Source organism: Scylla paramamosain, chromosome 20 (assembly GCF_035594125.1).
Source record: "Scylla paramamosain isolate STU-SP2022 chromosome 20, ASM3559412v1, whole genome shotgun sequence".
NCBI lineage: Eukaryota > Metazoa > Arthropoda > Malacostraca > Decapoda > Portunidae > Scylla > Scylla paramamosain.
In genome coordinates this window covers 21,246,495-21,268,676 of record NC_087170.1, presented here as the reverse complement: position 1 = coordinate 21,268,676, position 22,182 = coordinate 21,246,495, and the positions used below count along the sequence as shown (strand labels likewise).

The following is a 22,182-nucleotide window of genomic DNA, read 5'->3' as shown; positions in this document are numbered from 1 at the left end:
TGTTCAGTCACTGCATGCTCACTACAGAGAAGAATGACTACAAGAACTACAAGAAGGCGCCGGACACTCCCCTCCAGCTTTTTATAATTGCCAGGAAATCAGTGGATAACTATTTTCTCGCAGTTTGAAATCTCTCACGGGAAGGTGTTCTCTGCCTGGGGGTTTGGGGGCAGGAAGGAAGGGAGAGTGAACGAGGAGCGATGCTGTGCAGGGACGAGGTGGGGAGGAAGTCCATGTGAGTGTGTGGCCATTTCTGGAAAACAAGACACACGGACACACACACGTATCCACTGCAATTACTACTACTACTGCTACTACAACAACAACTACTACTACTACCACTACCAACAACAACAATAACCAACCCACACACAAACACAGTAACAAACAAGACATACACAACAACGTCACTGACAAAACAAACATGGGAGGAAGGAAGACAAGGCAAGGGAGGGAAGACTGGGAGGGATATGGTCGGCACACAGACATGACGGAAGGAAGGAAGGAAGGAGGAGCCACAAGGCGCGACGCTCCTCGACTCCTAACTGTTCCCGAGCCTCCTCAGCCCTGATGGTGGGGACTAAGGGAAAAATTGGCCCCCACAATTACCCCTCGAGGACCAACAACAGACAGCCGCCACAACAGCGTTACATAAAGCCCGCGCCTCACTGCCAATTTAAGGAGCGCCTGGGATAACGGGAAGGAGGTACTATCCGTTGCGTTTTACCTGTTTGTTTCTATCTGTTTGTATCTATGTTTGTTCATTTGTTTGTATTTGTTTGAGAGTGTTTATCTATTTGATTCTATCTGATTCTGTTTATCTGTTTGCATTTACTTGTTTTTATTTACCTGCCTGTATTTATGTACTAGTATTTGTCTCGTTGTATTGATCTACTTATATTCAACTACTTGTATTGCTATTTTCCTATTCATACTCGTATCTACCTCCTTGCATTTTTATCTATTTGTATTATGTATTTACCTGTTTATACTGATGCTTGAAAATGGGCTTCGTCTCCGTACCCAAGAAATAAAGCATAATATCCTGGAGACGGAAATTCTACTACGTGTGTGTTGAATTTACAGCCAAAATTCCTTCCCGCAACCCGCAGTGCAGATCCCCGAGGAGCAAGGAAATGCCTGCTCTCTCTCCCCCCCAACCCTCTCTCTCTCTGTCTAATAAAACAATGAGTGAGGTGTGGTGATAATGGTGAAGCAAAATAGATTCACTCACAGGTAAGAATATTCCTCATCCCTCCGCCCGCCGTCTCATGCTGTGGTGTTCCTGCTGCAGTCTTCTAACAGTAAAGGAAAACGGAAGCAGACGAGCAACTTCAAATTAAAAAAAAAAAAAAAAAAACTACTAGATAATAACAATACTAAAATAATCTTACTAAACACACATGTCCCTTCCCACAAAGAAATTAGGCTTCATATTATAAAGCAGGCCATTTTCTAAAGAACATTCTCGCGCACAAAACTGTAGTATTTATTCAGAAACTCGTAAAGGTTATTGCTCTTCGCAGACTGATAGGAAGGGGAAAAAAATTACCTGATCATCTAATTATGTTTTCCCCTCATTTCCGTCTCTCAAGTTTTTTTCCTTCTTTTTCCATGGAGAGAGGAGACACGTAAGGCTTGGAAAAAGAAAACACGGAGAGGAAAAACCCAGCAATGAGGGGCGTAATATGAACAAGGTAAATAAACACAACACAAGTTCGTACGCAAAACACAGGTATTTAGGCTCCTCAAGGCACGGCGCTGAGCTTCCCCCCGAGCCATTACGTCCCCGCAGTGCATTCAGAGCGCCGGCGGGAAGGTGTAACAACCAGGTTTTTCTCACCGACACTCCTCTTGTGTGTACCCGCAAACTTCAGACTTCCTGGGAACTTTTAAATATTTTCCTCCTGTTCATCCTCAGTGGGTGCAGATTACCGAGTCATTAGGAAGCTTTAAGAGAGGATTAGATAGACTTATAGGTGAAGATGATAGGTGGAAATAGGTATGATAGCTGTGTTTCATTCAGGGACTGCCACGTGTAAAGATGTTGGGTTCTTGCAGTTTCCCTTGTAGTCTTATGTTCTTAATGCTGACGCTCGTCCCTTCCTCTCCCCATCATATTTTCTCGTGCTTGCTTTCAACTATCTCATTTTAAGACGAACACTGATTTCCATATTTCTTCTTTCCATTCACATTCCTCACATTCCTTATTACTCTTCCTCATCGATAAATGAAGGAAAATATGTACTCTCATCCTTGTCAGAGAGAGAGAGAGAGAGAGAGAGAGAGAGAGGGAGAGAGAGCGAGAGAGAGAATCTACACATTTACCCACCCACCCACCCACCAACCCACCCATCACACACACACACACACACACACACACACACACACACGTAGTACAACGGGAATCATGAGAGACAAATGTAATTACGACCTTTGCTTTAACGGCGGTTCTTACACGCCAGCAAAGTGTGTGTGTGTGTGTGTGTGTGTGTTTGTGGATGAGGAGCAAGAGGCGTCGTGGTTGGCAGCTCACAATCACCTCGTCAGCAGAGCGAGTTAACGAGTCCAATTACAGCGCAAGAAGCCGGCCAGTTATGACCCACTCCCGCGTATGCTCACGTAGTCGACGCCCCTTCCCGCCCACCATACAATCCGGCCCACCTGAACCCCCATATGTAGAAAAAGAACCTCAGACCCTCACGTCTCCTCATTAAACGATGGCTGACGAAAAACAGTGAATACACACACACACACACACACACACACACACCTGACCCTTAAGAAAAATGGACTCGTTTGGACGTCAAAAGAGAGTTTAATAGCACCTAAAAGTGTGTGTGTGTGTGTGTGTGTGTGTGTGTGTGCTCAAGGGATGTCAGGCATTGCGTATCTTCACTGCTTCGTTTACAAAGAGCTGAATTTGCATACGTCAGTCTCGAAGCGAACCAGTAAACAAACCAAAAGAATCCAAGATACTTTTTTTTTTTTTATGAATTAATCCTTTTTGGTTTCCTGAATCTGTTAATTCATGAAAGCTGATCGTGAAAATTACCTATACATATTAACACCTTAAGACAATACTTACAAACACCTTCACCTTAATTAAGACAAGTGGTGAAATGAGCAAGACTTTACACAAAAAACAAATACAAAACAACACAATTTACACTGATGCCGTTGCTTGCGGTTGTTAAAAAGAAGAGACAAAATCACCTCTCCGTTCCTTCGTGACTAACACAATAAGCTGCGGCGTGGGAGGCTACTGCATGGGAGGAGAGAGGGAGAGGAAAGGAGGGGAAAGAGGGGGGGGGAAGAGAAGAGAAGAACCACAGGTAGCACGAACTGTACACTAACAACCAATCACCCCCCTGACCTACACAGACACACCTTCCCCCCCCACCACCCCCTGCAGAGAGAGAGAGAGAGAGAGAGAGAGAGAGAGAGAGAGAGAGAGAGAGAGAGAGAGAGAGAGAGATGGGGTGGGTAGTGGTGGTCATCAGAGTAGCCGCAGGAATGATAGCGTGACAGCCTCGAGTGCCATTTAAGTAGGTCAGGAAGGGAAAACTCCTCTCTCTCTCTCTCTCTCTCTCTTATACCCATCCATAAATGTGACAGTTTCTTTTTCCGTCTGTTCTTACTTTCCCTCCTCCTCCTCCTCTTCCTCCTCCTCCTCCTCTTCCTCTTCCTCCTCCTCTTCCTCCCCTACCCACTTTGCCACCTGTCGTTCTAGGTAAATGTAATCATTAAGTCAATCTTGAGCGTCTGGCGGCTGTGAGCGTGACGCCATGGACACCCACTGCCATCACCATCACCACCATTAACAACACCATTCCCACCGCCGTCACTGTAACTATCACAAGAAGCACATTCCGCCATATTTAAGAGGATGGACCGTAAGATTGCAAGAGAAATGACATCTTTTACTCTACTCTTGACTGTGGAATTATGGTTATTTTTGTCTGTTGGTACTTTTTTTTATCTCATTTATTCTTTTCTTTATTTCTAGCTGTGAGGGAGCGCGAGGAAGCTTTGTTATAGTCGCTTGCACGTGTGTTATTCTTCAGGGTTGTTTTATTATCATTTATTTATTATTATTATTTTTTTTTCGTCCGCCATTCCGTCCCTCCGGTTTGAGTTCGTGAGTTTCCAGTTCTTCGCCAGTAAAGTATAGGCTGGATAAAGAATGTAAAAGACTCAAAACTACAATGCAACAACAATAACAACAACAACAACAACAACAACAACGACAGTTCGCTTAATTTCTCGCTTTTGCACTTCCCTCCAAAGAAAAAGGAAAGAAAAACCAGGATACGTTCCATATCGGGCTGGTCAATCTAGTTCAGTTGGTGTCATGATACTTACTCCTCTTTTGAATCTGATCGGATGGCAGGAATAGGAAAGCGAAAATCGGGAAGAATGTTTCAAAGTTCGCGGTCTAGTTTCAAGCACAGTGTTTGAACTTGCTGGACGAGACTCAGATTATAGAGGACAAAATAACTATCGAAGAAAAGAAAAAAAATCTGCAGAAAAAAAGGCACGTTTTGGTAAAGATTAGGTTAGTTTTAGATAACATTTCTTTCATATCTATTATCTTTTCCAGTTTAGTTTCTTCCTGTGCCTGCATTTCCTGCACGGAGCGCGGCGGGGCGGACACATGCACACGAGTGACCACAGCACGCATGGCCCTCACCGCCGCCACCGCAGTGATGTTAACGTCTGGGGCCAACAAGCGCATATTTCAAGTGTGGCGTGGTTAGTGGATTGAGGCGAGGAACAAGGCTAATTGCACCGCCTTTCCCTGCCTTACTTCTTTCCTTCATCTCTTCCTACTTTCCTTCCTTTCCTTCTTCTCCTCTTAACCTCTTTTCATATTCCATTCACTTCTTTTTTTCTTATTCCGTATCTTTTCAGTTTCCTCCTCCTCCTTTTTTACTTTTCTTCTTTTTTCTTTCCCCCTTTTCTTTTCTTCTAGTCTTTCCTCTCTTTTTCCTTTTCTTCTTTTTTCTCCTTTGTTTCCCTTTCTAGTTTCTTTTCCTCTTCCATTTTTCTCTCTCATTTAAAAAAAAAAAAATTTTCTTTTCCTCCTTGTTTTCCTTTACTTCCCACACCATAGTGTTGAAGATACGTCCACATTTCACTTGCCTCTGATCCACTTAATCCGTCAGTGGTCCACGTTGATTCGTAATTAAAGGAACAGTTAATTGGTCATGACTTGGCGGTGAGCTGAAACCACAACCACTAACTGAGATGAAATACGGCCGGGCGTGAGAGGGGTTTGTACTGTACGTGCTACTCGGCAACACTTCGGACCATAACAATTATTATCTGGCTACTTAATCCATTTAGAATCTTGTACAGAAAACGGTAACATCCACCAATGGTTTTGTTGTCAGGGGCCTCTGTCCGCCACCTAGCAGCGCTTTGAATCAGTCTTCCCCTTACAGTTTATTAGGAACAATCATGGCTAAGCATAGACCACAGACTGGACTGCGAGAGATGTGAGTAGAGACGCCCAAGCGGGATCAGACCTGTCAACAAAACACACCTGATGTAGCACTCAGCGGCTCAGCCTCAGGGAAATAACTGCTCTGTTGTCCCGCGCAAATCAGAGTTAGTGACATCGAGGGGACAGACCCTGATTGCGAGCGATGGTGACTTATCGGATCTGGTGCAGTTGAACACGTTATTTGTTAAAGCAAAACGTAAAGAAACGGAGCCTCAGCGTCACAAGTAACGGAAGATAAGGCCGGCGCAGCAAGCCCGAGGCACTGGGAAAGCGGCTACGCCACGCGCATTCGATTAATTTGTACGTTTTGTTTGTTTGTGGGTTTGAAAATAAGATGGATGATGGAACAGACAGAGTGAATAACAGTGACTCCATTTTCACAGATGATTCTTGAGTTGTACTTAGATTTTATCCATAATACAGAGGACATGTCTATTTATCTATTAATTTTCCTACCGGCACCCCGTTCATGTTGACACCCGGGGAGGACACAGCCTCCTTTAATACGCCACTGGACTTTTCTGTATTCACGTACATTTCAACATGGTTTTGGCTTTTCTTGGGCAAGTTTTGAAGCTAATACTTGCAGAAAATAGCTGCCATGGCATGAAGAATAAAGTAAAAGATGGGAACCCGGAAGGCATTAAGGATACAATGATAACGGTGACGCTCACACACACACACACGCGCACACACACACACACACACACACACATACGGTCACGAGGTCGGTGTGTGAAGGCGGAGTCACTCCTACCCCTCCCCTTCTGCTCTGCCTTCTCTCCCATCACGTAACCGCAGTCGCACACACACACACACACACACACACACACACACACACACGCGTAGACATACAAGAACACGTACAACACATCACAAGACCGATAAGTAATCTCTCTCTCTCTCTCTCTCTCTCTCTCTCCCTCTCTCTCTCTCTCATAAAGATAAATAAAGTGAGCCGGCCAAACGAATGAGAGCTGGTTCGAGAAGTCTGAATCACGTCTCATTCTGACCTGAGCGTGTGAAGCCGTCCCTCCTTTCGTCCGTCACCTGCCTCGCTTCTTCCCTACTCCTCCCAGCTTTCCTTGTTCGGGTGGTAATCAGATACATGACAAAATTCAGAGGGATTCTAGCCGCGCGCGCGCACACACACACACACACACACACACACACACACACACACACACACACACACACACACACTATTAAATTTTTATTGTCTCTTTTGGACAAATATGTTACTTTCAGCACAAAATACTGCTTTTTAATGTAGCTATTTATAAGTGTCTAGCAGTCAGATAATTAAGCCTGCCTGTCTGTCTATCTGTCTCCATGTATCTCAGTCTGTAACTCTCTCTCTATGTTTTTTAGTATGTATTTCTCTGTCTTTGTGTCTTCCAGTTTGAATCTGTGTCATATTGCATTTCTTTCAATCTATATATGTCTGTCTGTACTCGTATGTGTACGACAGTCTGTCTCTGTCTCTCTGTACCTGCCATTGTGTCGAGCATGGGAGCCGGAAAGAGAGGGAAGGAAGGGTGAGAGAGAAGGGAGAAGGGAGAAAGATGAGGGACGGAGACACGGAGGCAGGGAGGTAAGGGAAGCTCCTGCACCTGGGAAGATGTGAAGATTTCCGGCGATATGATTCAGTTAGCGGCACCCTGACCCCTGTTTTCCCCCCATCTCTCACCCCGACATTGCCTTGCGTCCGCTCCCTATTCACCTTCCTCCCACAAGGGCCCCACCACTCTCCGACCCCACATGCCTCGACGCAAGGCTTCACAAATTCGAGGCTTCATTGTCTGAGGCATGAAAGGAAGCCGCAGCCGTCGTCATGATACTCTCAACGGAATACTGAGTTTGGCTTGAGTGGGTGGTGGTGGTGGTGGTGACGCCGCGGGCTGGGGGCGCCGCTATCATTCTCCCCCCGCCCCCCACGCCGACAAACGCACTTACACGGCAAGATGATGACCTTGATAAGGCAGCGAGACTCGAGACATCAGTGTGGAACGGTAGAGATGCAAGTAGGTCGTTTTATGAGATGGTGAATGAATAAATACACGAATAAATTAGTAAAGCAAAAGTAAACTAAGGAAAATGTCACCAGTAAGGAAGACTAGAGATGCAAATAGGTTGTTTAATGAATTAGTGAGTGAATAAATATACGAATGAGTAAGAAAAACTATGGAAACAAGCCAAGTGTCACCAAAGAGGACAAGAAAAGGAAATCCCACGATGAATGAGGAAATGAACAAGTGAATAAACGAGTGAAAAGTAAAATAAGGCAAGAAATTGGAGAGTCAGTCTCTTTCTTCTATTTTTCAGGTAATCGTAGGTAATTATCTCATAATTTACATTTTAAACCAGGCCTTGCTGCGCCAGGTGGGGCGGCACAGAGCAACAGTTTCACTTCCCTTCCTTCCTTCCTCATTTCAGCCGCCTTCCTCTAACACATTCGATAAAGATTTCATTCAGAAGTAGAGTTCTCTGTAAACTTCAATCAAGCGTAAATCCTAATCCGTGTAAACTGTGATCCACGTCCTGAGATAAAGGGACACTCAACAGTTCATACCAACCTGCGCACTGAAGTGAAACCACGTGTGGAAACCAAGATCAGTATCGGATCGTGATTAGTAATGGAATTCAGCGAGACCGAGATGCGACTGGTCAACCACATCCAATTCTTCAAACATTAACTTGAAGGGTGACTCTGAGACGGCGGCGGTGCTCCTCTGTGAATATCGTGGCCGCGGTGAGTGAGGGAGGCTGGTGTTAGAGCAGTCTCAAGATTCGCATTTTGCACGTGCTCCCCTGCATCTCCTCGCCTCAGAATCTCGCCTGTGACAAGCAGCATCGACAGTTTTCTCTGAGCAATGGCTGTAGGGCAGTGGCCGACTCCCTGCCGCGTTGTGTGATTAACGTGGACTCTCCCTCGCTGTGGTCAGCATCGGGCGGCGGGAAACACCTGCCGAGCCCTGGACGGAAGGAAACGCGTGTTGGGCGCCTGGGGGCTGAAGTCTCCCTGCTGACGGAGGGAGATTCTCCGAGACCAAGCGAAGTGCAATGAACCCAAACCCACAGGAAGCCAGGAGCCCACAGTGGGATGGCGGGTGAGGATGTCGAATGTGTCCAAGTAGCCGCTGCCCCTTCCGCCACCACAGTCACCACCACCGCCACCACCGCCGGTAGAAACATGAATGTATGCGGCGCGCGTGTCCTCCTTCGGCGGTCCCGCACATCCGGTCACAGTGCCGGTCCGTGACACCCCCTGTTACGAGCCAACACAGTAACAAGCGCCTCCCGCAAGGTCGAGGCTGCCAGGATGAAGCAATAAGTTTTCGTCCCTCGGGCTGACTGGAGCTTTTGCTTGTTTGCGGGAAATGTGGCGCGCTTAAGTGGGTCGCGGGGACTACACACATTAGAGGAGGTGAGGGAGGGAGGGGCTGGAGAAGGAGTGAGGCCTGGAAGAATGTCAGGCACGCACACACACACACATACACACACACACACACACACACACAAACAAACAGCTAAATGAGAGATGTACAAGGCTCTTTGGCTCACCACATCACAGAACACATTTATTGCAAGGAGCAGTATAGAAAGCAGTGTAGAAAACAGAATAGCAACAGAACGAAATCTCTTCATGCCATTTTCACAATCCACTGACTCTCCAAGCGTTAACACCTCGATATGAAGAGTACAGAAGGAATATATCTCTACAGATTTTGATTACAAGACAGACTTTGATTATTACTAAGAACAGTACCACCGTGATTAGTAAAGTGAAGCACGGAGCGGACTACACAATAGGTCAGGTTCATTACACAACAACATTACAATAAACTGATACTCTTGAGAATCCGAAAATGTGGAAATGAAGTATAAGAATTTCAGGCTTTTGTTCTATGGGTGTTGCCGCGGTGGAGGAAGTGGGAGGAGGAGGAAGAGAAAGAGGAGGAAAAGGTGGTGCTCTTTACCTTCTCAACCATCAAATGAAGTTACTTATCCCGAGAAGAGTTTTAGTTATGGACGTTGAATTTTCGTGTGGTGAGGCTGAAAATGCTTACTCTCTTCCTCTTATTCCTCCTCCTCCTCCTCCTCCTCCTCCTCCTTCTGGTGCTTCTTATGCTCATCCTGTTTCTCTTACTCCTCTTCCTGTTTCTTCTCTCCCCCCTCCTCCTCCTCCTCCTCCTCCTCCTCTTCCTTCTCCCTCTTCCCCTCCTCCACACGCGTCCTACATTCTTCGCGGGAATGAATAGAAAAAACGCAGCAAAAAATATGGTAACTTCTTTCTCACAATTTTTTTCTTCTTTCTGATTCTCTCTCTCTCTCTCTCTCTCTCTCTCTCTCTCTCTCTCTCTGTCGGTCATGCCTCTCTATTTCCGATTTTTCTCAACCGTATCTTCTAATTTCTTTATAAGAGGAGAGGATGAGGATGAGGAAGAAGAATCGGAAGAGGAGCACAGTGAGAAGTAGAGTAATAAACCAGATATAAAAAAAAAAAATGTTCGTTTCACCTCAGTCTTCTCAACCATCACAGTGACACGATTCTCCACAAAAAAAAAAAAAAAAAAACACGATGATACGGGAATTTATTTACTAGTGAGGGAGGGAGGGAGGGAGGGAGGGAAAAGCAGTGGAGGGAAGAGGAGGGTGATGAGGTGGAGTGAAAGCTCACTCATGTAGAAGGTGGTGCTCTGTTCAACCGCAGAAGGGAGAGTGGAGAGAGAGAGAGAGAGAGAGAGAGAGAGAGAGAGAGAGAGAGAGAGAGAGAGAGAGAGAGAGAGAGAGAGAGAGAGAGAGAGAGAGAGAGAGAGAGACACCTGTAGGAGAAAGGAGGAGAAAATATCTAGAGAGCGAGAGAGAGAGAGAGAGAGAGAGAGAGAGAGAGAGAGAGAGAGAGAGAGAGAGAGAGAGAGAGAGGGGGAGAAAGAAAATCTATATACCCCCCCAATATGCAACTTTCCAATACATCTTCACCTTTCACCATCCAACACACATACATTAACTAACCTAACCTAACTTAACCTATTAAACAGTACACCTTATCTCATACAAACGCTAATAAGACTATTACTCATTCTTCCTTTGTGTTCCCTTGTGTCCTACCCCGTGTCCTGCTCTGAGTGGACACAAGATGGAGGAGGAGAGGCTGTAGGGTTGCCTAGAAGTGTAAATAAAGACACTCACCAATTCACAACACACCCTCTATACACATACACCTCAAAGCGACACCTGCCTCGTTGTTGGAGTGTTGCCAGTGGTGTCGTGGTGTTGCGAATGTGGTGAATTATGGGAGGAGATGAATTATTTTGCCTCTTAGTTATGAATGTGTATGCGTGAATGAGAGAGTGAAGGAGGGAAAGGGAAATAAAGTACAGGAATGATGAATATAGAAAAATAATGAGGGAAGAGGAGTGAAATGGGAGAGTGAGAGAGGGGAGATAAAAGTGTTTTGCGTTTTGTGAATTATGCATGTGGGTGCGTGGAGGAGGGAGTGAAGGAGGGAGAGAAAGAAGAACAAATGGGACGAAGGAGATAAAAAGACAGGGAAGGAAAGAGGAACGAGAATGGAAAAAAAAAGAATGAAGGAAGGAGGAATAAACTGAGAGACAAAAGCAAAAAAAGAGAAAGATATGGATAGATTTTTCTAGATAAGTGTTAAGCTACATGACACCAATGATTTCTTTTGGTAAGTGAATAAAGAAAGGAAAAGAAGGAGATGGAATGCGGGGAAAGGATTCAAGATACAGATAAATGATAAGGTACGTAACACTTCTCAAGGCAACGTAGGCTGTACACACTGGACGACGAGGGATGAGAAGATTATAAAAGACGAGGCGCGGTAACATTGCGGCGCGGTGTTTGCCAAGCAGGACCCAAGCCAGTCCACTTCCTGCTTTTCTGCCGTGTTTTTTTTTTTTATTATTTATTTTTTAGTTTGCCAGTTCTCGGATTTATTTTACTTTTTTCGTCCATCTCCTCCTCCTCCTCCTGGGTAAAAATAGGTATTCTTCTGTTGACATGACCGTAACCAACTTCAACTCTCTCTCTCTCTCTCTCTCTCTCTCTCTCTCTCTCTCTCTCTCTCTGGTTCATGATCCCGTCGTTTAGAGCTGCTGCCCACATTCCATGACAAATGAACAGCAATAAGCGCATGAACAAAATGATCATGCTGACAGACAGATAGATAGACAGCCAAACAGACAGACGGACAAATAACCAGGAGTGAATGCGTTATCTCCGTCAAATATGACTTTAAAGATTGTAATGCGTGTTGTTACCTTGTGATTCACAGTATTACTCTAATGTTACACGCAGCAGCAGCAGCACCAGAAGCAACGACAATAGCACAGCACCATCGCCACAACCATCACCACCACCACCACAACTTTCACAACCAACAGCAAGAAAAGCAAGAAGAAGAAGAAGAAGAAGAAGAAGAAGAAGAAGAAGGAGGAGGAGAAGAAGAAAACGTCAATAATAGTAATAACAGTAACAACAACAACAACAACAACAACAACAACAACAACAACATGTACTACTATTACTGCTGACACTACCACTATTTGAATTCTTACTAGAGACCTTTACGAGTGTGTGTGTGTGTGTGTGTGTGTGTGTGTGTGTGTGTGTGTGTGCATACGGAGGGTCAGAGAGCAGAGGCATGGTGGAGGGAGGGGGTAAGGGGGAGAGCCGAGGGTTGCGCGCTACACGGTACCACACGCACGCACGCCCGTCGCTGAGGGAAGCAGCACAGCGCCAGGGTAAATAAGCCACAAAACAGCTGCACTCCACTCCCCGCGGCACGGACCAGAACGCAATAACAGGCGCGATGCAGAACACCAGAACAGGCCACATCACAGGCCCAGGGAGGGAGGAGTGACAGACGGAACACCAACCGCTATCCATGTACCGCTGGAGTTTTGGTACAGCTGATCGGTGATGCTTACAGAGGATACACAAAACATATAACTGTAGGTACCGTATTTCATGAACTGTACCTATATGCATTGAAGAAACAGGGATCGGTATGCAGTGGCGCTTCCTGGAGATATGTAGAGAAGCAAATAGTTGTTGGAGGATCACCTGTTTCATGAACTGTAGCCTTTATGCATTTAGAAAAGAGGGATCAATATGTAACTTTCCATGACTAACAATTTGGATCAGGAATGTAGCTTGTTAGGGTGTCTGAAATAATCTTGCTTTTTCTAATGACATTTTGCTCATAAGTCGTATAAGTGGTGTTAGTCTTTCCCGAAACCAAATTTCAAATATGACTGGCTGACGAAATGTCTACTAATTCTTTGATTGGCTCATAAAAGCATTCGTAACTCTGTGATTCGTGTAACAGTACATAGCAGAAGTAAGTAGTGAAAGCAACAACAACAACAACAGTAGTAGTAGTGGTAGTAGTAGTAACAACAGTAGCAGCAGCAACAGTACACACAATAACCACATCTCTCAATAAGGAGCACTGGCGTAACACCCAAGAATAAGACACGATTTTTCACAGTCATGTCACACTCCACTCGTCACGGGATCTCACGCTAAGGGGACGTAACCAATGACATTACCTCCAACCCACTCGTTCCGCGGCTCAATGTGGTGCTGGCATTGGAAGGGAAACCACAGGGGCGGTACTGGAGGTGGTCATTTCAGCGAGTGACCACCAGGAAGCAGAGGACGATGATTTCTAAGGTTCTACGCTAATGTCTATCTAGGAATACATTTATCTTATATGTCTAGGTCTCCTTCTATCGGTGGATTTGCATGTTTGTCTGTATCTGTTGGGAGTACTGTGTTTTATCTATCTGGGTATCTATCTAACTGTTAATCTGTATAGCAATCAGTGTCTGTTCTTAATCTATCTTTATCTATCTATCTATCTATCTATTTAACTATCCAGCCATCCATCGTTTACTTTACCTGTCTATATCTGTGCCGATTCATAATTTCCTATATACAAACCTTTCTACATGTGTCTATATTTATTTATCTGTTTACCTGTAAGTCCGTTTATTTATTTGTTAATCAATCATGAGAACACCCTTGAAAACGTCAATAAACTCACATGAAATCCTGTTTTAAAAAATTTTTTTTTTATAAAGCAGCCGACGTAAGACACCAAAATGTTTAAGAATGCGGGCAAACGTAACACAGGAAAGCAACAAACTCAGCTGACAAGTTCTTTCTGTTCTTTTCCAGAAATTTCTGTTAGAGAACGGCATTGTGAGAGCGGTTTTTCCTTTTTTGTTAAATTTTGTGCCCTTGACCGGTCTCAGACACATAAAAAAAGACAAAGAAAAAGGTGAGTCAGCCAAGCAAAGAGTGAAAAGACATCCCTCCTTCACACAACTACATGCACCAAAATTCAACAATTTTATGATCCTTTTTTACCTTTCTTTAGAGACTGTCACGTCCGAGGGCCTTTTTTTTCCCATTCTTTTTGTTGCCCTATGCCGGTGCCCCTCTTGCATCAACAAGAAAAGCAAAGAGATCAACACTTACCATTCGTCGCCAGCACAGCCAGCACTTCCCCGCCGCGAGCCTCCAGAGAGATGCTGTCAAGGAGGTGTGTGCGCCCGCCTCGCCCGTGAGTCTCGTACACCAGCCCACGGATCTGCAGGTGGGGCGTCTTCATGCCTACGCCGCCCACCTCTTCCGCCCACGGGTTGTCGCGAGGGAAGAGCTTATCGTTGAGCATGGGCGGGTCCCTGTGAGGCGTGCCGTCGTGGTTCTGTGTGGTGAGGTTGGGGGCGTGAGGGCGGTGGGTGTGCGGCGTGTAGGTCGTGTTGGGCTGTGAGGTGTAGGCATTATGAGGGGTGTAGGTGGGGTGTGGGGTGGGTTTGGCTAGTGGATGAGGGATGTGGTTAGGTTGAGGGTTGTGGCTGAGTTGAGGGCTGTGGGCGTAGGAGGAAAGAATGGAGGTGGGTGCGAGGGAGGGCTTGTTGACTCTGGGGAGGGTAGGAGTCGGGTACTGCCTCGGGAAACTGGAGGAGGGGGAAAGAGTGAGGGTTGGGTACTGGGGGGCAGGGACGAAAGGGTACTGATTATTTGGGGAGGCGTAGGAAAATCTAGAGTACCCGGAGGCCTTGTGGAGGGGGTGAGGAAGGGCGGAGGACGACTTCTGGAGGGAAGGGAAGGGGCGGTAGGGAAGGTTGAAGGAGGAGGAAGGGGAGGCGGCTACAGGTTGAGGAAAGGTTCGTGGAGACAAATTCTTGAGTCTTATATATTCCATTTTCCTCAGTTTCCTTTTGTTCTGTTCGTCGTCTTACACCACAAAGCTTCCTGGACTCAACTGTACGCTGTCACTCACGCCCCGCCACCGCCAAATCTACTCCTGCAGTCATGGTTTTTGTATATATGGCACTCAACGTCATCTTTTAAAGCAGAACATTAAAATCATGAAAGTCAGACGTAAGTAATCGCAGGAAACTTTTGATCTCACTTTGCTATCACTGCCGGCCAAGTCAACACGCGTCACTGTGCGTCAGCTGGTTTGATCCGCGTGACGATGACTGGAGAGACGAAACGATACTACCTCCCTCTACGACAGTCGAGCAAACACTGACTCGTCTTTGCTCGACGCTCCGCCTCCGCGTCTCAGCCTGACCCTGCCGCCTGCTTTCCCAAGTTCCCCGCCCCGCCGCTCCCACACTCCTCTCCGCGCGGTCAAATCCATTTTCTTTCCGTCAATAAACACTTGCATCTGACATTCCTCCACTAGATCGTCCGACGCATCACTGACATTTCTATTGTTCCTCGGAAAAAGCAAAATACTTGAAGACCACGCCGGCTCATGTTGAGAGACAAGGGGAGCGAGAAGACGATTGTGCCAACGTGAAAATGTAAAGGTGTACGAGGAAAAATAGCTCAGAATTTTGAAAGAGCACGGTGTGAGTCTTTTGAGGCGTCGAGCAAGAAATTAGGAATTGGGCTGGGAAAAATACGTTCGCACACACACACACACACACACACACACTTTGGGAACCGTGAGTCATGCCTTCAGAGAGAGAGGGAGCGAGAGAGAGAGAGCCACACACAGGATGCAGGTGACGGGTGATAAACAAGGAGTATACAGGCATTACAACAATTACAAATGAGTGCAGAGGTAACTCTTAATCCACTTCGTTGCCAGCACACACAGGCCACGTAACTAAAGACGACTAGAGCTACTGAGACGAGAAGGATGGGAATGGGAACGATGAGAGAGGAGTGTAGAGAGTAGGAGGGGTGGGAGAGGGAAGGAAAATCGTTCATGGGAATCTTCACTCGTAGGTAACAAAACACATGTTTCCGTTACCTGTTAATATTTACCCATGGGGGAAAAAAATACTGGGAGAGCGGATGAGTGGTTTACTAATGTGTGTTGTTTATGTTTATGTTAGTTTAATGGTGTGTATCAGTGAAGCTTCATTGGTATAGTCTCAATTGGATTATGATTGATGAGCAGAGAGAGAGAGAGAGAGAGAGAAAGATTGTGTGTGTGTGTGTGTGTGTGTGTGTGTGTGTGTGTGTGTGATTAAGCCTTTTCTATTTTACCCAGGCCTAACCAGGAAGGAATTTAGGAACCTGTAATAACGTAAAGGAGGAGGAGGAGGAGGAGGAGGAGGAGAAGGAGGAGTTGGGGGGGCAGGAGAAAGAGGAGGAGGAGGACGACGACGAAGAAAAGTAGGGGGCGGAGGAAGAGAAGCTGGGAACAAGGAAGTGATGTGTATTGCCTCACCCTTATTTAGCTCACACACACACACACACACACACACACACACACACACACACACACATAAAACCGCGAAAAAAACCTAAATCAGTTATAGCAACTGTGGGGAAGGCATTTCTCTCTCTCTTTCTCTCTCTCTCTCTGAGTTATGAATAACAAAGTGAACAAAAAAAAAAAGGTAAGCAAAAACAATTAATAATGCAACATTACAGAAGTACATGAGAATTTAAGTTCAAACACGTTAAGACAAGAAGTAACGTGCTACAGTCAATATTATTCCACTGTGCTTTATTTCTCTCAATCTTAACCCCGGTGATGTACCTGGAATCTGTTATTTATCATACACAAACACAATGGGAGTGAAAGTTATAGCCATCTAAACAAGAAAACATCAAGGCCATACCTACGTAGCAAACACTCAAATTAATAATCTTGAATACCGTCTACCGTGAACTCACCTGGTTGAAGATGGCACCTTGTTGTCTGGATCGCCTGGAATGCCTCGACGTGATGGACATTTGCGACCCTCCTAACCTGCTGGCCACTCCTCCGCCCATGCCCCGACGCTCCCTGTAGTAGTTGTCGGCAGCGAGAAGGTTGGCCTCGCTTGAGCTCTGCGGAGGAACGTAAGGGAAGGGCGTGAGTGACGGAAGGAGAGAAGGGTGATGGATAACCTGTGTCTACCTGTTCATCTGCTTTTTGTTTTTCATTTTCTATACTTTTACTTCATTTCGTGGAGGTTTTCAGTTGCACAGGCGGTGTTAGATTAGTAAAAAGTATGTAATATCCGTTTTTTTTTTCATCCTTTTATCTGACTCAGTTTTCTCTTTAAAAGCAAAAGCAATGCCCATCTAACAGTCTCCCCCTCCTCCTTCGCCCTCCTTTTTCCTCCTCCTCCTCCTCCTTTTAGTGTGCTGTCCTACATCTACTACTAACACTGGTAGACAAACAACCCAGGTAGGATCTTACAGTGTATTATTGCATGTATCCTTTAACCTCCTTACCTTCGTGCGGACTTCCCTAGTGGGCACAGGTGAGTTCCAGTCCCTCGCCGCTAACAGGTCGGGGTTACTCTTGCTTCTTGTATACCTGTCCCCCCGCCCGATAGATGACGCACCCCCTCGCCCTCGCCCCCCGCCGCCCCCGTCGTCACTGGAGTCATACCCGCTGCTGCCCTCCCGCCCAGGCGCCGCAGGAGGAAAGACGCGGGGCAGACCAAACTTGAGGTAGGTGAACATGTTGGAACCCAGCTCACTTTTGGGGCCATACCTGTAGAGAAGAGGGCAGAAATGGTTACATGAAAGGAGCAAGATGATGAAAAGGTTCTGATTGAAGCATAGAGGGAAGTAGAAGGATTACGTGAAGGAAAAAGAGAGAAAGAAGTAGGTAGAGAGGAGGGAGAAAAGAGAAGAGAGGATTACATGAAAGGAACAAGAAGTTGGTGAAAAAGGTTTTTGTTGAAGTAGAGAGGATAGAAGGATTACGTGAAGGAAGAAGGGGAGGAAGAAGTAGGTGGAGATGGAAGTAGAGAGGAAGGGAGAAGAGAGAAGGAAGTGGTACGTGAAAGGAAACAAGAAAATGATGAAAGAGGATGATGGAAGACATGAATATTATATGCAAGAGGATAAAAGAAAAGAAAATGAATACAGTGAAGTAAGAAAACAACGAAGAGAATAGAGGAAGTGAAAAATAAAGGAATGAGAGATGAAAGAGAAGGAAGTGCACAGTTTTGGCTCGTTACGTAAAGGAGATAGTGATGAAGTGAAGGCGACAGGAGAAGTGATTAGACGGATGGGTGCACGTTAGGAAGGAGGGTTCAGGAGCTTACCAAATTACGGGAAAAGAGGGAACGAAGGCGGTGAAATTGAGAAGAAAGATATTACATGGTGTGATGGAAGTGGCGGCGGGTTGAGGGAAGGTAAGGTATTATATTAAGTGAGGGAACAATGTAGCGGGATAAGGGAGGGAGGGGAAGGAAGATATGTGTGAGAAAAGATCGAGTACTAGTAATCCTTATAGAAAAAGAAGAAGAAGAAAAAAAATAAGTTGAATTTCAAGCAATTTAAACGAAGGAAGGAAAGAAGGAAGGAAGGAAGGAAGGAAGGAAGGAAGGAAGGGCGAGGACTTAAAGTGAATCATACAGAGTGAAGCAGAATAAACATACAAACAGTAACGACAACACACACACACACACACACACACACACACTAATCTCCATTACACGGACAGTTTTTCTCTGTCACGAACGGCAATTACCATCGCATTAAGCGGCGGACCACGTGGGAAGGCGCAGTCAGAGAGAGAGAGAGAGAGAGAGAGAGAGAGAGAGAGAGAGAGAGAGAGAGAGAGAGAGAGAGAGTTGATAGGTAGATAGGAGACAATCCAAGACAGAAACAGAGAAACAGACAGACAGATAGATCGGTTAGGCGTTGTGGTTGCTACGTCTCTTGACACGCCGCAATGCAGATTTATGTGACTGGAATCGCCGTGTCATGCGTTTTGTAATCGTCAGACCCGTGGGAACAAAACAGAAAACGTGCCTCCTCTTTTCGTTTTGTCTCCCCTCAAACTTTAACATTTTCTTCGACACGTATCCCGACACGTTTTCTTTTTTTCTTCGTGGGGTAAACTCTTTTGCACCACATTCGTTTCTTTGACCCGTGAAAGACAAGCTGATAACGTTACGCATGACTAAAAATGAGGAAAGCGAAGCATCGAGAGGACCGATCATTCCCAAGGGAGCGAACAGGAGAACTACGTGCAGCACAATGAAGAGACGAGAAGCTGTGATCAAAGGGTAGTATGTAGCTTAGAGTTTCTTGGTCAGCAAAATGTTACACTCTAGTTTCCGTCTCCAACAAAGGTTTACTCAATTTGGAGATACTTTCATTCGTTAACCATAAATGTAGGACTATATTCTAACCACTTAACTTAACAAATATATAACTACAAGCGCGGAGAGATTTAGATTACTATTTCTTTTGCTATCGCTGTTCTTACACCGGACAATCTTGATAAACATAAAGAACAACCATAATAGTCATTCTCCCAAACAGCGTAACACGAAAGGCTTCAACAGCGTGCGGCAGCGGTGTACACGGGCCCCATCCAGCGCCAGCCAACGGTTGTCCTGGCGTAAAATAATCAGTAAAATCCCACGCATCCGTAAAACACTTGATGAACGACCACTGGGAACACGCGCACGGCCACGCAACGCACACACAAACACCCTGACGCCTCCCTCACCTGGCTGCCCTGATGGACCACTCGCCAGGTGTTCCCACAGGTAATGGCAGGGGCGGGCTGTTGAACCCCCCTTCCTCCCTGCCTACTCCTGCAACCCACCAACCTCCCTCCCGCACTCACACCAACGAGAAGGAAGAATTGTGTTACTTCCTCCTCCTCTTTCCTCTTTCTTCTCTGTGTTTACTTCCAGTTTGTGTAAATTGAACACACACACACACACACACACACACACACACACACACACACACACACACACACACACACGTTCATCTCTTCGCCAGTGATCTGCTTTATAGAGAATAACAATCTACTACTACTACTACTACTACTACTACTACTACTACTACTACTACTACTACCATCATCATATAAAATAGGTGGGAAAACGAAAACAAACAAAAGAAAACTCAGAAGCTCATGATAAAAAAGTCTACGTATCATTCACTACATTTTCTGCTAGTAAACGGCGGGGGAAGAAAATTTTTAAGGGTATACTTGCTTAACTGAAATAATGGTCGACGAAATTAAAGAGTAAGAAAATCACGACGAAGAGAGTAGTAGTAGTAGTAGTAGTAGTAGTAGAAGTAAGAAAAACTAACTTATTAAAACAAAATGCTTAAAGTAACACCCACACCCACACACACATACACACACACACAGACACACACACACACACACACACACACACATACAAACTGACCTGGGATTATTAAGAATAGAGTGGACCGTGGACTCTCTGAGCTGGAAGTTACCATAGGGCAGCGGCGCCTTCTCTTGCGAGCCGAGAGCCGAGTCGGTGAAGTCTGAATTGAGGTTTTGGCGATAGATGGACCACGCGTGCAGGTCGTCACAGGTGGAGGGAAGTGTGCTGCCCGCTGGAAGGGAAGAAAAGTTTGAAAATAGATAAAGAATAGGCGACATGACTAACGAAAGGAGGATGGATAAGTGTGAAGGTGAAGTAACAGAGGAAAATCTTAGGGATATAAACAAGAAGAGGATGATTGCATGCGTGTAAAATTGAGACAGCGGAGGAAAACTAATAGATTCTGGAGACGTTATAGTAGTGTAAAAAAATAATAAATAAATAAATAAATAAAAGAAAGATAGGTGAGGAGAGCTAGAAGAATATATACAGAGAAACTAGATAAATTTGAGGAAAGGATTTAGAGAATCACAAGAAAACGGCAGAAAAGTGGATTATTTTATTAGAAAGAGGAAAGGAAAGAGGTGAAGAATCAGGGAACAAAAAGAACAGTGATAAAAATGAAAGAAGACATGAAATAAATGGAGTTATATAAAGCAATGGTTAGAACTGGGTTACAACGCTGACTGATCTAAAAGGCAGCAACAACGTTTTTTTTATGGCGCTCTACCTCACAAATATAAAACAAACCTATATAAAAGAATAACGTAACAGAGAATTGGTGGCAATCGATAAATAACATCTAAAACCAGGTAATGTACGGAAGGGGTGACGGAGAAGCCAGAACTTACATCGTGTTTGCTGAGGTGGGCGGGGCTCGGAGATGGTGGAGGGCGGGATGGAGTACCGCCGGTCCATGGTGTTAAGCTCCCACAGCTCACTCATCCTGAAGGAGAAAAAGAGAGAGAGAGAGAGAGAGAGAGAGGTGAGTGTCGGCCATTAGAAGGGAAGAAAGTTAAGTATTTAGTGGTTCTGGTGTATAGTTGATCTTATTTATCTTTTATGTATTCGTTTATTTTCTTTTTTACTTTTTTTGAGGCCAATCCAGGAATCATGTTCAGATTTATAGAGTTTATTAAGTCTCCGTAGTATTTGACGCATAAACATCTGACCACTAAACAAACAAACAAACTCCACAGCCAAACAAATATTTAAGTAAGTATTTAAATCCTTCACTGAATTTCCGGATAAAATGTCTGCCTGAAACTTTCGTGATGACCTGACGTTCCTCTTCCGCGTCACGATCCGATGGTCACGTGATGGTCAGAAAAAGGCTACGATCTCACTATTTTTAGCTACTGATAGCTATTATTCTTCCTCTCTTCCTCACCCTCGCTCTTTTTCGTTTAATTTTGTTTTAATATGAGGACAAGATTAATTAGATGCCACCATTATCAAAGGTTAACAATCCGAAAAGCCAACATTACATCTACACTTCACGTATTAAACAAAAAGTATTGCATAGCTACTCCTTCAACCACTGTTTTCTATATCCAGTCTCAAAGAAAATAGATTATGGAGCTGTAAGTTCCAGGGTAGACCAAATTATTTTCTCTCTCTCTCTCTCTCTCTCTCTCTCTCTCTCTCTCTCTCTCTCTCTCTCTCTCTCTCTCTCTCTCTCTCTCTCTCTCTCTCTCTCTCTCTCTCTCTCTCTCTCTCTCTCTCTCTCTCTTTCTCTCTCTGTCTCTCTCCCTACCTGAGAGCCTTACTGAGCGTGTCACGTTATGTTTCACACCGGGTAATATTACAGACGCTCAGCAATGACATCCCCCGAGAAGGATTAAGGAAGCCAGCCATTCATAATTCAAAAGCAAATTCAAGTCGCTCCATGGCCTAGACTAATCATAATGTTGGTAAGTGCACATCCCTGGGGCATTCATTTACACACGGGTTTTGTTCTTCGATACCTGTCTTTATTACCTCCGATATGCTGTAAGTTTGCCTTGTCTCACCAATTGTTGCAGTATCAGCGCACCACATTGGCCTGCACAATATTAT

The 22,182-nt window shown here is 45.1% G+C and overlaps 1 protein-coding gene across 2 annotated transcripts in view; it reads right to left on the bottom strand.

The window, feature by feature from the left end:
- The window catches only part of LOC135110617 (ATP-binding cassette sub-family G member 8-like), a 73,209-nt gene that overhangs the window by 11,362 nt on the left and 39,665 nt on the right, over positions 1 to 22,182 (bottom strand). For both annotated transcript variants that reach the window (XM_064023138.1, XM_064023139.1), the window contains 5 exons: positions 20,976 to 21,070; positions 20,182 to 20,356; positions 17,240 to 17,504; positions 16,694 to 16,849; positions 14,024 to 14,252 (listed from right to left, as the gene is read on the bottom strand). In XM_064023138.1, the coding sequence (XP_063879208.1) occupies positions 14,024 to 14,252; positions 16,694 to 16,849; positions 17,240 to 17,504; positions 20,182 to 20,356; positions 20,976 to 21,069 (919 nt within the window). In that variant the 5' untranslated portion in view covers position 21,070. The remainder of the gene's footprint in view (positions 1 to 14,023; positions 14,253 to 16,693; positions 16,850 to 17,239; positions 17,505 to 20,181; positions 20,357 to 20,975; positions 21,071 to 22,182) is intronic.